Genomic DNA, 11558 nt, shown 5'->3' with positions numbered 1-11558 from the left:
TATATATATATATTCCTACACAGATATATACAAGCTTTTTATCCTCATCTTACCACTTGAGAATACAACTTTAAGTATGTTTTACACAGCTGTTCCTTGGTCAAGGTCATTTGCAAGAGCAAGTCGGTTTCTGAAGAAATCTTGTTTGGTGGGTGAAGGATCCATTGAGGGGTTCTCATTAGTTTTTTCCCTGTATTCTGATCCACTGGACCTAAAATCTCAGCACACAGATAAAGTACAGGTTGATTTGGTTTTAATTGTTTTCAAATATTTTATCTATCCAAATTGTTCTGCATTTGTAAAACAGTTGCCTCCTAGACTGGAATAACTTTTACTCCCCTCATTTCGAGACTCAGTACATGTGTATCTAAGATTTGTAGTAAACATAAAGAGAATATCTTTCTAATGCTTTATGAGACAATTTGACAACTGTAGATGTCGGTGTAAGATACTGTGTAGTAACACTGTAATAGGGGAATAACAACTTAGAAAATTCAAAAAATCCTGTTGTTGATTCAATGAAGTAAACTAATTCACAAATTACCATTGCCCTTCAATTAAAATGGACAGAACTCATTATTCTCCACCAACGTTATCAAAGGCCTTTACTCAATCTAGGCATTACATTACAAACTCTTGCTTCTGCTTGTTTTCATTTTAAAATGAAAGATTTATTGAACCAACCACACATATATGCTACATTTAGTAGAATGCAAAATAAGTACAGTAATCAAATTGAGGAGATACTAAAATCTCAACCACCACAAAGGAGACCAAAGCCAACCAATAGTCAACAACTCAAATCAGTCCATTTGCGTGCCCAGTCGAGGCTGCATTCTTCCTTTATCTTGGGTAAGCCAGTTGGGTAATCCACTCCAGCTCTGCACCTTCTCCAATTTGTTCATGTCAGAAGTCCCTGGAGGGAGGAGGCTTTCTGGAAATAACCTCTGATAAGCTAGACTGAGTCCTTTTCACTAGCTTAAATTCTGAACTAGAATGGGTAAAAGTAGCCCAGCAACCGAGAACCAATATCAAAAGACCTCATGGAGGATGTATGCAAGTGATGCTAGACGTAAGTTTTTGTCCAAAGTACCTACAAAACTGAACAAGATCTCCCTATGCTGAGGCTGAGTTGGGCATGTTTACACTATCCGCACAGGACAACTGGCCTCCAAGGTAGGTCACTGTCACTGATACGCTCTCACTGAGACCTCACTGTTGTTCTTAGCTATCTGACTATCATTTGCTGAATTAAATGGGCAGAATTCAAACATCCCTTTACATTACCCAAAGGAAGAAGCTGAATCCACACAAAGACTAATTATTATGCTATCCTGGACACCTGACTGACTGACTAGATTATTTCCACTTTCACCCTAATATTTGGTATCACAGATGAAGCCATAGCTGCCCACCACGCTTTTATTTCTAGTTGGTAAGGAGCATTTTTCCACTGCTTCCCAGCAAACAGAAAAAAAACTGTTCTGTCTCAGCTCCACTACATCTGGTGCTCAACAAGGAAGACGGTATAAGGGTGGGGTGAAGTTCTCCTATAAGAGACTCTCCACACCCTTCCCTAAAACTCCAGATCTTCTCTTATCTTTCACAACTCCTGCCTAACTCCAACTCGGATCACTTCTGATGAGTGGTGCCCAAAATGTTATAGAGATGTGTTCTGGACCACTTAACCCTTTCCTGATATCTTCTGTTAGTCAGAAGACTAGGAATGCCTTTAGTTTCAGGGGCAGGAAGTGGGGAATAGGATTTGAATTGGACGGCTGAATTGTCCCCCCATGACAGTTTCTCAACAGAAAGTTATTAAGCAAAGTTTAAAATCTTCGCCTCACGTTTCCCCTCTTACCTACATCTGATCTCTCCACAACCCAAACGTTACACTCCGATGTTCCAACATGCAACTGTGTGGTGTTTACCTGGAAATGGGAAAGCTTTCGTATCACCACCAGCCCCAGGGACCACAGAAATCTTCACCAGCTGCGTTCCCATTTCTGAAACAAATGCCAAAATCGCCCTGTCTAGTTTTCAAAGCACACAGACTCGGCTTAGTTATTTTTTCTCTTTCAACTGCTCTTTTCACAAATTGTAACTTCCTTGTGTCTCCAGCACCTGAATGTCTCTGCATTTCTTTAACTAACGTCTAACTTACTAATTCTTTTCAACATTCAGCGTTCTACGGTAGCCTTGACTAAAAACTCATTATCTTCTCTTTGAGAATAAATTGAACCCATCTCTTTATAACGCTTAACATAATACGTGACTACCTAGGTGTCTGGACTCTCCCACAGATATGGCTGAGGCTCTCAAGCAATGCATACCTGAACTGCTAAGAGAAAGGCACAGCGTATTTGCTTTTATGCCCTTTCTCCATAAAACACGGCAATGGCTCTTAAGCTCCTAAGGCGATCCTGGCTGACTGCAAGGCAGACGTGGGCTGACAGTATCGGGACTGTCAGGCAGACACCTCCTGGGGAAGGGGACAGTGGCTACAAGTACAATCCGACACACAGCAATCCCAGCGTTTTACGGGAAGAGGAAAAAGGACCAGGTTTGTTGCTAATTTTCCTTCCATTCAAGTGATAGAGACAAAGAAAATCATAAGTCAGACAGGTCAACAGATACGGATTTACTACAAATAAACTTGGAAAGCTTGTCCAAGGGAGGGAAGGGAGAGGAATGGAATACAGTACCACAGAAGTCTTTGACTTGCTTCTCTGACGGGAAAGACTACCCTCCTTGAAAGCCTCAGGAGACACACACAGGGAGGAGAGATCAGGGGTGTAGGGCGGACGCCTATCCTCTGGCCATCCGTCGGCCTTTGTACTGAATAGAGCGTCAAATGAACATTCATTTAATAAGTATTTGTTGAGTGCTTACTATGTGCTATGTACTACAAATTGCAGCTGAATTACCCTTACTCTGAACTGTAAGCTCCTAACGGACAGAAACTATTATTTTTTTTTTGTACTGGACAGAACCTAGTACACTAAAGACCCAGCACGACTGATCCCAATCATCTGTGAACACGTATAATCAAGATGAAGTACTATGAGATGGTTATCCCTCCAACTCTCCCCTTCGGTTTTAAAGGCATACAGGAAATGAGCTATGAAATAGGTAAGCACGGAGGAGGGGCTTGAGGCGGGCTTTACGGAGGCAGAGAGGAACGGAGGGTAAAATCACCAACTGATTCATCAGTCCTCTTTCTGTTACACGTCTGCCTCACGGTGAAGGCTGGGCATACACAAAAATCGTTGAGGAGACACCCAAAAAGAGAACTCACTGACATGTAATTATATGGATCCCTGGGAACGTACTTTTGCAGTGTGTGACTCAGAAAATGGAACTTGGTACGACTGACGGAGGGGAGGGCGGGAATGGAAATACTCTTGAGGCATAGACATTACAAACTGCTAAACAGAAGGAGAATGGGCGTTTGGATGCTGTGTTCTTAGTCTCCCCCTTCCCCGAACTGGGGATGAAAAGAGAGAGCACCGTCTACATTCTCGTCCCTGAACTGTCTCACGAAGTCCTCGTCTCCACCACCACGCTCCCAACCAAAAACACACGTTACCCAAACGCAAGGTTTACATATAAAGAAGAGTCTGCCTCAGCCTTCAGAATAATCTAGGTTTAGGTGTTTCACAGTCTCCATATAGATCCCTCTAGAAGGGACAGTTTGCCTTCCACCCTGCTCATAGGCAAGGGAATTAGTCCAGCGTCAGCTTTTCACATTAGGTGTGTTCCTGGCTTCTAGGAATCTCCATTTAAAATGTTTCAAGTCACTTAACATTTTCAAACTTTAAAATATGTAGACTTTATTCTGATCAGTTGTTGATAGCTTTTAGGGACACGTGTCTTGGTATCTACCCAGGATAAATGAGCCTGGGACAGAAACAATCAGAGGGTCACCCTTTTCCCCAAATATCGTGGGCTTTTTCAGGATTTTTTTTTATGATGGCAACTTGACTCTCCCTTTTGAATCCTTGTGGGTATGAACATTCGGCCCTCCCAGCCTCAGAGGGAAGAGAACCCTTTCTCGGGTTTTCTGCTGCATCTGGCTCCATGCCTAGCTTCATCCCGAAGCAGCATTCTGGGTGTGTGGGGCCACCAGCCAAACAAGCCCCTATGGAACAAAAAGTGTGTCAGTGTAGACAGGAGTGAGCCTCCAGAGGGCTGCAGGGAGGAAAGGCGGTGAGCCCCAGACATGACACAGGCAGCTCTTGTGGCCCTGACCCGTCTGGAACTGTGAGGCCAGGCTCCGGAGCGGTTCTGGTACCCAGGTCCGGCCCCTTCTTGAATTCACTGAGCTTGCTGTCGGTCTGCCTTCCTGGCCCACGGAAGGAGGACGGGCTGAGCATCTCTTCTCGGCTCCTTCCTCTACCTGTACATACACCTGACTGCAGAGTACACTCCTGTACAATGGCTGGACCACGTCACTCATGATCTCCAACAAGTACCCGGAATAGTGCACGCACGGAAGAACTGGCTCTCCTGCACTATGAAGGGGTCTTCCCTACCCTTCCTCTCTACAGAATCATATTGCAGCGAGGTCTATTATGAATTTGCCATGGTTTTCAGATGAAAACACCCAGGGTAAGCTACTTAAACTGCTTCTTTACCCCATGATAAGCCCCCACGGCACTCTTCCCGAGTCACAGCCCCAGTACCCTAAGCGTAAAGCCACGGCAGGCGCTGCCCAACAGCGCGGCCTGTGGGAGGCCAGCTCAGCGAAGCAAAGGAAGCCTGCCAAAGGCAGGCTCGTCTCGTGGCCCCGCTTTCGGCTCAGGGAACACTTCAGATTTCACATACAAAGGGAAGCGCCAGTACTGCTGACAGCAATACGACTGACACAGATGGATCTCTGAGAAAGGACAGAAGACTATGGAAATCCACACTCCTTTCTCTGAGGAAAATCCCCAAACGCTGCAAGAGGACCAAAAACAATCACCTGACATGAATTGGGAGATCTCACAGCAAGTCCTCTCTGCATTTTACCAAGCTCTGGCAGGGAGAGAGGGCTGTGGAAAAAGAAAAGCTGACCTTCTACGTGGTGGGTCTCTAACATGCCACTTCCAAGGCCTCGGTCATTGCTTGTTGCAGGTGACACGGGAGATGTGCTCACTCAGTTACAACGAAGTCAAACTACAGATAAAGCAACTGTCCACACTGCAACGGACTTCAGCGATTTCTTTAGCAGTCTCCACCCAGCGCAGGAGTCTTTTACAGCATCCCTGCCACAGTCACCTAATTTCTACTACAAAAATCCACTTTTGCATGAGGCCAACAGTGCCAATTCCAACACTCTGCATGCATCGGCTCTCCTCTCTGGACACAGGAGACAAGCCTGCTCCTTCTGCCTCACGTAACTGGCAGAGCATGTGTTTACATCTCTGATAAACAAGACTTTTCTTTCTTTTTTTACACAGTGCTGGGGCTCAAACCCAGGGCTTTAAGCAGGTTAGCTAAGCACCCTTCCTCTAAGTTTTACCCCGAGACCCAAACAGGAATTTGCAAAGGAACCAGTGGTAGAGCTATCGCTCACTCTTTTCCCGTAGTACCCAGTCCTTAGGAGGGGTAGTGGGCAAAAAGTGGCTGATTTGGAAATACCATGCTTCAAAAAAACGAGACTCAAGTAGTGCCTTAGAAGTGTGGAGTCCTGCAGGGAGACAGCTCAGCAGCACAGCGCCTGCCTGGCAAGCACAAGGTCCTGAGTTGGATTCCCAAAACAAACAAAAAGTTCTGGAGTCCTTAGAAGAATTTAGGAGCCTAAATCCCAAGTTCAGACTGGAAGGTTCTCTGCTTCTAGGTCCTCCCACCCCTTTAAAACTTGACAGAAGTAGGCACTAGGCCAAGAAAGATCTAAGTCTATGATCCTAGAAAGTCTATGATCCAATTCATGACTCCTCAACCCCTGAATAGAACCGCTTGAAGATCCAGCAGTAGTCACGCATGCGTGAGCTGCCTAGCGAAACGGAAAGGCAGAGGCGAGCTGCACAGCTGTGCTCTCCCTTCCTCTCCCCTCTTCCAGTCACGACAGCCAAAGGACCCACAACGCAAGACCCCCTACCCTTAGCACCACCCTCCCCGCGGGAGGAGATCAGACAAGCTGCACAACGAAACACACCAAACTCCACACCCAGCCTCGCCCTCGCTTCTTCCGGAACCTTCGTCTCCATCAGCAATAACCTTTGCTTTTAAGAAGAAAGTGATTTCTCAGAAACGCTCTAAAGACAGCCATAAGCCTTTGTTTAACTTTTCTACCCACTGTACGAAGACTTGTTACTTAAAACTGACTGCAAGAACCTCCAGCAAAAGAGGCTAAGTACGCCAGCAGGGAGAGCAACCTCAGCCAAGAGAGGCAGGCCCGCGGACCAGCGGTCACCCGCGGGCAGTGACTCAACTAGCCAGTCCCTCCACGGTCAATGTGAGTGCACAGCTCTGCCCTGCCCGCCAGACTATAACAGAGCACAGTCCAAAATGCCCGAGGGGCACTGCCGCATACAACCAAGTCACAGACTGACAGAAGGGCAAAGGAAGTGAACACCTTGTTTTTGCCGCATATAGAGTACAGACACTCCCTTCAGGTGATTTTTAAATAGGACCTAAGTCAAATCCATTCTTTCAGGAAAAACACTAGCAGAAGTCCCAATAAACACGAACTACCCCCAGGATAAATATATGCCCAGGAAGGTAGCACTGCTGAGATGTCCTTGGATAGGTGGAGAGATTCTCACGCAGCACCCATTACGCCAACTCCAATAGAAGATCCCACCCCTTCCAGCTCATTCTCCAAGGGACCTCCTCTGCCCACTCCTCAATACACATAACTTTGGGAACACGGAAGGAGGGACGAAAGACAGAAGTGGTGGGGGGAGAGCTGAGTTTGCTTCTACTCTGGGAGATTATAAGAGAAAAATCTTCACCCCGCAGGCATCGAGGCTACTGGGTGCAGGCACTGAACTTGAAGCAGTGATGTGAGACCAGGTTACTTGATTATTATCACTGTTAAAACTTCAAGACTTAGCCCAAAGGGAAATGAGTTACAATGCTGTCTTGTCTAAGGGCTACTCACTTCTTTTTAAAGAGCTTGCGGAAGGAGCTGCGAAAGCCCCCTTTCTGGTCTTGCCTGGGATTTTGATCGCTGAAAGATGTTTGTTCACTTTCTCTTTCTTCCTTCGGACAGAAGCGGGTGGCGTCTTCTAAATGCATTTCCTGAAAACACAGAAGAGAGATGGTTTTTCATTCTTTTCCTAAAATGTCTATCCTGACTGTGGGACAGTTTTCTTAGCTTACCAATTTCCTCTCCTACCCCAAAAGACTACCAGTGGACACCTAACCCCAACTAAAGCAAACCTACACTAACAAAGAAATTAGCAGGTGCAAAGAGGAGAATCTTCTGCCAAGTGTTGTATTTTCTACATGTCAAGAAAAGGGTCCAGGGTAGGCTATGACACAACAATAATTAAAGATAAAGAAATAATGGAATTTGAAATTACAGAAAATAAATTCTTATGCTGGCTCCAAAACTGTCCTTTCATATCTCTGGATATGTTCCTCCTTCTACAAAATAAAATTCTTTAATTGTAATTGTAATAATAATTTTAAGTTCATTTTAAGTCTCCGGCTTAGGCTTATGAGGGAAGAAGTTTTTGAGAAGCCAGGCGTGGTAGGACATGCCTACAACCCCAGCACTCAGGAGGCTGAGGCAGGAGAACTGCCATGAGATGGAGGTCAGCTTGGGCTACATAATGAGTTCAAAGTTAGCCTAAACTACACAGTGAGACCCTGTCTCAAAAAAAAAAATTTTGAAAGGCCAGAAATGTTTAGAAGTAAATGTCAGCTAATATTTCCAAACTATAAATGTGCCTTTAATATAGTTTTTATAGCTCATAATCCATGATATTTGGAGTATAAAGTAAAATAAATAAAAAATAAGGATGTATCTTTTGTGCACCCTTTTTTTTAAATGTGAGCTATGCCAATATGTACATTTATATGCCTACAAACTAGAGAGATGCATACATATTTACATGCCTACCAGCTAAATGTGCACATTTATATTCTAAAGGAACAAAATATTTACCCTGAGGTGACTATTTTATTTATTTATTTTTTTTTTTTATTTTTTTTTTTTTGTATCAGGAATTGAACTCATGACCTTGTGCTTGCCAGGCAGGTGCTGTGCTGCTATTTCCCCGGCCCTTGGTGACTGTAACTTAAAACTAAAACTAGCTGCTTAATTTTGAACAACCTTAAGAGTACCCAAGGAGATGAAGCAAAAAGCACAGAGAATGCCCTGAAAATCTCATGAATTGAGTGGGTAACTGCTTACTGATGGAAAAGCAAAGCGTGAAAATGAATTTTTTTCAGGACTAATGGGTTTAACTTTGAGAACTCAAATTGAGGTTATAGTAGCAGAATGAGAAATTCTCTGAGATTCTGCTAAAACTCACAATTAAGCCATAGAGATCAACATCTTTATGGCACAGTTCCTTGTTTCTCAAAGTGTAGTCCTGGGACTGCTGGATCAGCTAAAGCCTCTATTTAAAATGTGGATTCCTGCCAGGCCTGGCAGAACATACTTGTGGTCCCAGCTACCACACAGGCTGAGGCAGAAGATCACTTGAGCCCAAGAGTTTGAGATTTTGTCTCAAAAAAATAAATAAAAACAAGTAAAATAAATTGATGAACTATATCCGACTTGAGAGAATCAAAATCTCTGAAGCCTAGACAATCCTTATGCACACTTAGATATGAAAAGCAGTAGCTCTGTCTACCTGCGTTTAATGTTTGCATGAATCACCTAAGTATGAATCCTAAATTGCAATTTCTGACTCAGAAGGCCTGGCTACAAATTCTGGGTTTGTAACAAATTCCCCCCTAACGCATTCACTACTGTTTCAAGGACCACATTTTGAGAAGTGGGATTTCACCGGCTAAAGCTGGGCAAAACGCCTGCTGAGTGATGTTCCATACAAGGACTTAGAATTACAGGACCACAAATGGAAATGCCTTGTTTTTGCTTCCTATGGAGTACGGAAACTCTGTGAAAGTCATTTTTAACCACAACCCAAAATGAATCCATTCATGCAGGTAAACTAAATCTACTGTTTTATGAAAATCTTTCTGTGGAACTATACCTGAGTAAAACCTTGCATCTGTATAATATTCTACAGTTCACAGAGTATATTCATAAACTTTATCTCATCTGGCCTGATTGTCACAACTCCTCTGTGAGGTAAGGTAAACGTTATTTTTATAATGTAAGAAAACTGGAGACACAGAGAAGCCAAGGCAGATGCTCTGTACACTAACGTACACTGTCTTCCTTCTCCACCCATGTGGAGAGGACACTAAGACCGAGACCAGCGATGGCAAACCTTTTGGAGCTTTCAATGACATGAACAGCCCACTGTCGCACACGTGCCATAGGTTTGCCGCCACTGGCCTAGGCTCTAGCTGGCTATCCTAGGCAGGGGTGGGAGATGCAGAATATATTTGAAGAAAACAGGAGTTCTGCACATCTCCAGAATCAAGGGATGATGCCTCTGAAGGGAGGGCTTTGCAGCGTTTTTATCTTTTGCAGCTACAATCTCCATCCTACCCCCATGTCAAACACACTCACATGCACTTACACACACACAAACATGCACGCATGCGTATATGCGTGCACAAACGTATATATGCACAACAGCCTTGCCACCTATACTCTGTGTGCCACTTCTCTCTAGGACTCCCAACAACCCAGGCCTTCTGCATTTTAAGGAACAAAAATATTGTCCATAAACACACAAGAGCAATGGGAATTTTGATTGCATACTTGAAAATGTGCTACGTACCCACTGCTAGAAAAAAAGGTCTTTTTCAACTGACTTCCACTTAATACTTCCTAAATTAAATTGACTCCTGTCTTACAATACGGGGGTGAAACTTGTTGTCCAGCAAGTGTATCAGTCCCTAATATAGTATCTGTTGCTACTGGGTATGTCTGGTAAAGTCATAAATGTATTGATCACTGTTTATTTCTCCGATAAACATGTATTACTTGTTACTTCTGATGAATGGTTTTTGCCTGACAATTGCTGAACTCCCAGATTTTCACACATCAACTAGAAAAACAGACATTTTTATGAGACATATGATATAGAAGCATTCTTTACAGCACGGACTGCAAAGTGAGAAGGTTCTGCATGTGCGCATCCAAGGTACTTTGCATCAGCACTATTCTATTTCCCTCCTTCATGAACTTTTAAACTGTGACACATGCCTAAGATTGATCTGTTCAAGAAATTTTAACTAACAGAATTTTACAAAGTTGGGACTTGAAGAATCCGAGCCAGAAGAAAACTGGACAACCCTGATCAACTTTAACAACTTTACCTGAACACACTATTTTGGTTTTGCCCTCTTTGGGCACCAGACATTTACAGTCCTTTGACTCCTGGAGTCTGGATGGGCAGCAGCCTCCAGGGCTCCTCATGATGCAGCCCCTTCCGGTCCCTCCGGCCTAATTTCCGCCTTTCCCACGTAGCTCAGCATGCCCAAAGAAAAGCATCCTCCAGCTGTTTCATGGGCAGGAGTCTTTGTCATGTTTCAGTACATCATCCTTCCCCCGGCTAATTTCTAGGCACCTTTTAAAATCTAATTCCTACATTCAATACGGGTAGGCTTTTATTAATAGTTTTGCCAGGCAAAAACTACTTCTCAGGCCTTCTCTGACCACCATCACTCCAAGAGGTTTTAAATACAACTCCTATAGTTTCCCATCGTTTATTATAATCCTGTGTTTCCCATGGTTTATTACAATCCACATATACTAAACTAGTCCTACAGGACAGACTTCTGAATCCTCAGCAATTAGCACACAGCCGGTCACCAGGCAGGCCTGATGGAAAAGTAATGAGTCGGTGATCTCCAAGGGGACCCCACTCATTTCACGATGGCAGGGGGAATGGAGGGCGCTGGCACGGGTAAGCCTTCTGATGCTGCTTTCTGCTTAAACGGAAACTGCCTTTGTTTCCTTTACATTTGCTCAGGAACTAGTGGCCTTTTCCTAAGGACAGACTTAAGCGCCGTTTGAAATGCCGCAAGCCTTGCAGACAAACATCAGAGCGCTCGACATTCACTGAGGACAAAGGTGGTGTCTCTGAGTCAGTGTGTCTTTGATTACTATGGGCTACCTTCATCCCTGCGGAGTGTGCAAATTTAACACGATACCCTTTTCTGGTCAAAAGGAGACCGGGCAGGAACGATCTGACCTGGTGGGAGGACGGGGCGCAGCGGGACGGCACGGTGCTGGGCACTCTGACACCGACACAAGAGGGTGCCACCTAGCAGGCAGAGAAGACACACAGCTCCGAGTCGCGCGCAGCAACTCGGAAAAAGCAGAACCCTGAAACCAGCCCGGACGACACAGCTAGCTGAGCGGGCGAGCGGTGGACAGAGAATGAATGAGAGCGTGAGAGACAGACACTGGCTCGGGCGTGCGCAGCCGAGACCCGCTCCGCCTCCGCGCGTGCGCGCGTGCACCCTGCGCTCCG

General features: G+C 44.7%; 1 protein-coding gene across 1 annotated transcript in view; it reads right to left on the bottom strand.

Annotated features, from left to right (window-relative positions):
* Positions 1-6: 6 nt before the first annotated feature.
* Positions 7-11558, bottom strand: part of Arhgef33 (Rho guanine nucleotide exchange factor (GEF) 33) — an 85317-nt gene continuing 73765 nt past the window's right edge. Inside the window, exons 16-18 of the mRNA XM_005391043.2 lie at positions 11199-11348; positions 7091-7230; positions 7-211 (exon numbers count right to left, since the gene is read on the bottom strand). Of these exons, the coding sequence (XP_005391100.1) occupies positions 82-211; positions 7091-7230; positions 11199-11348 (420 nt within the window). The 3' untranslated portion in view covers positions 7-81. The remainder of the gene's footprint in view (positions 212-7090; positions 7231-11198; positions 11349-11558) is intronic.

This window comes from Chinchilla lanigera, unplaced genomic scaffold, assembly GCF_000276665.1.
Source record: "Chinchilla lanigera isolate Chin_1 unplaced genomic scaffold, ChiLan1.0 scaffold00040, whole genome shotgun sequence".
Classification (NCBI taxonomy): domain Eukaryota; kingdom Metazoa; phylum Chordata; class Mammalia; order Rodentia; family Chinchillidae; genus Chinchilla; species Chinchilla lanigera.
The sequence above is the reverse complement of the archived record's forward strand: the minus strand, read 5'-3'. Positions and strand labels throughout refer to the sequence as shown.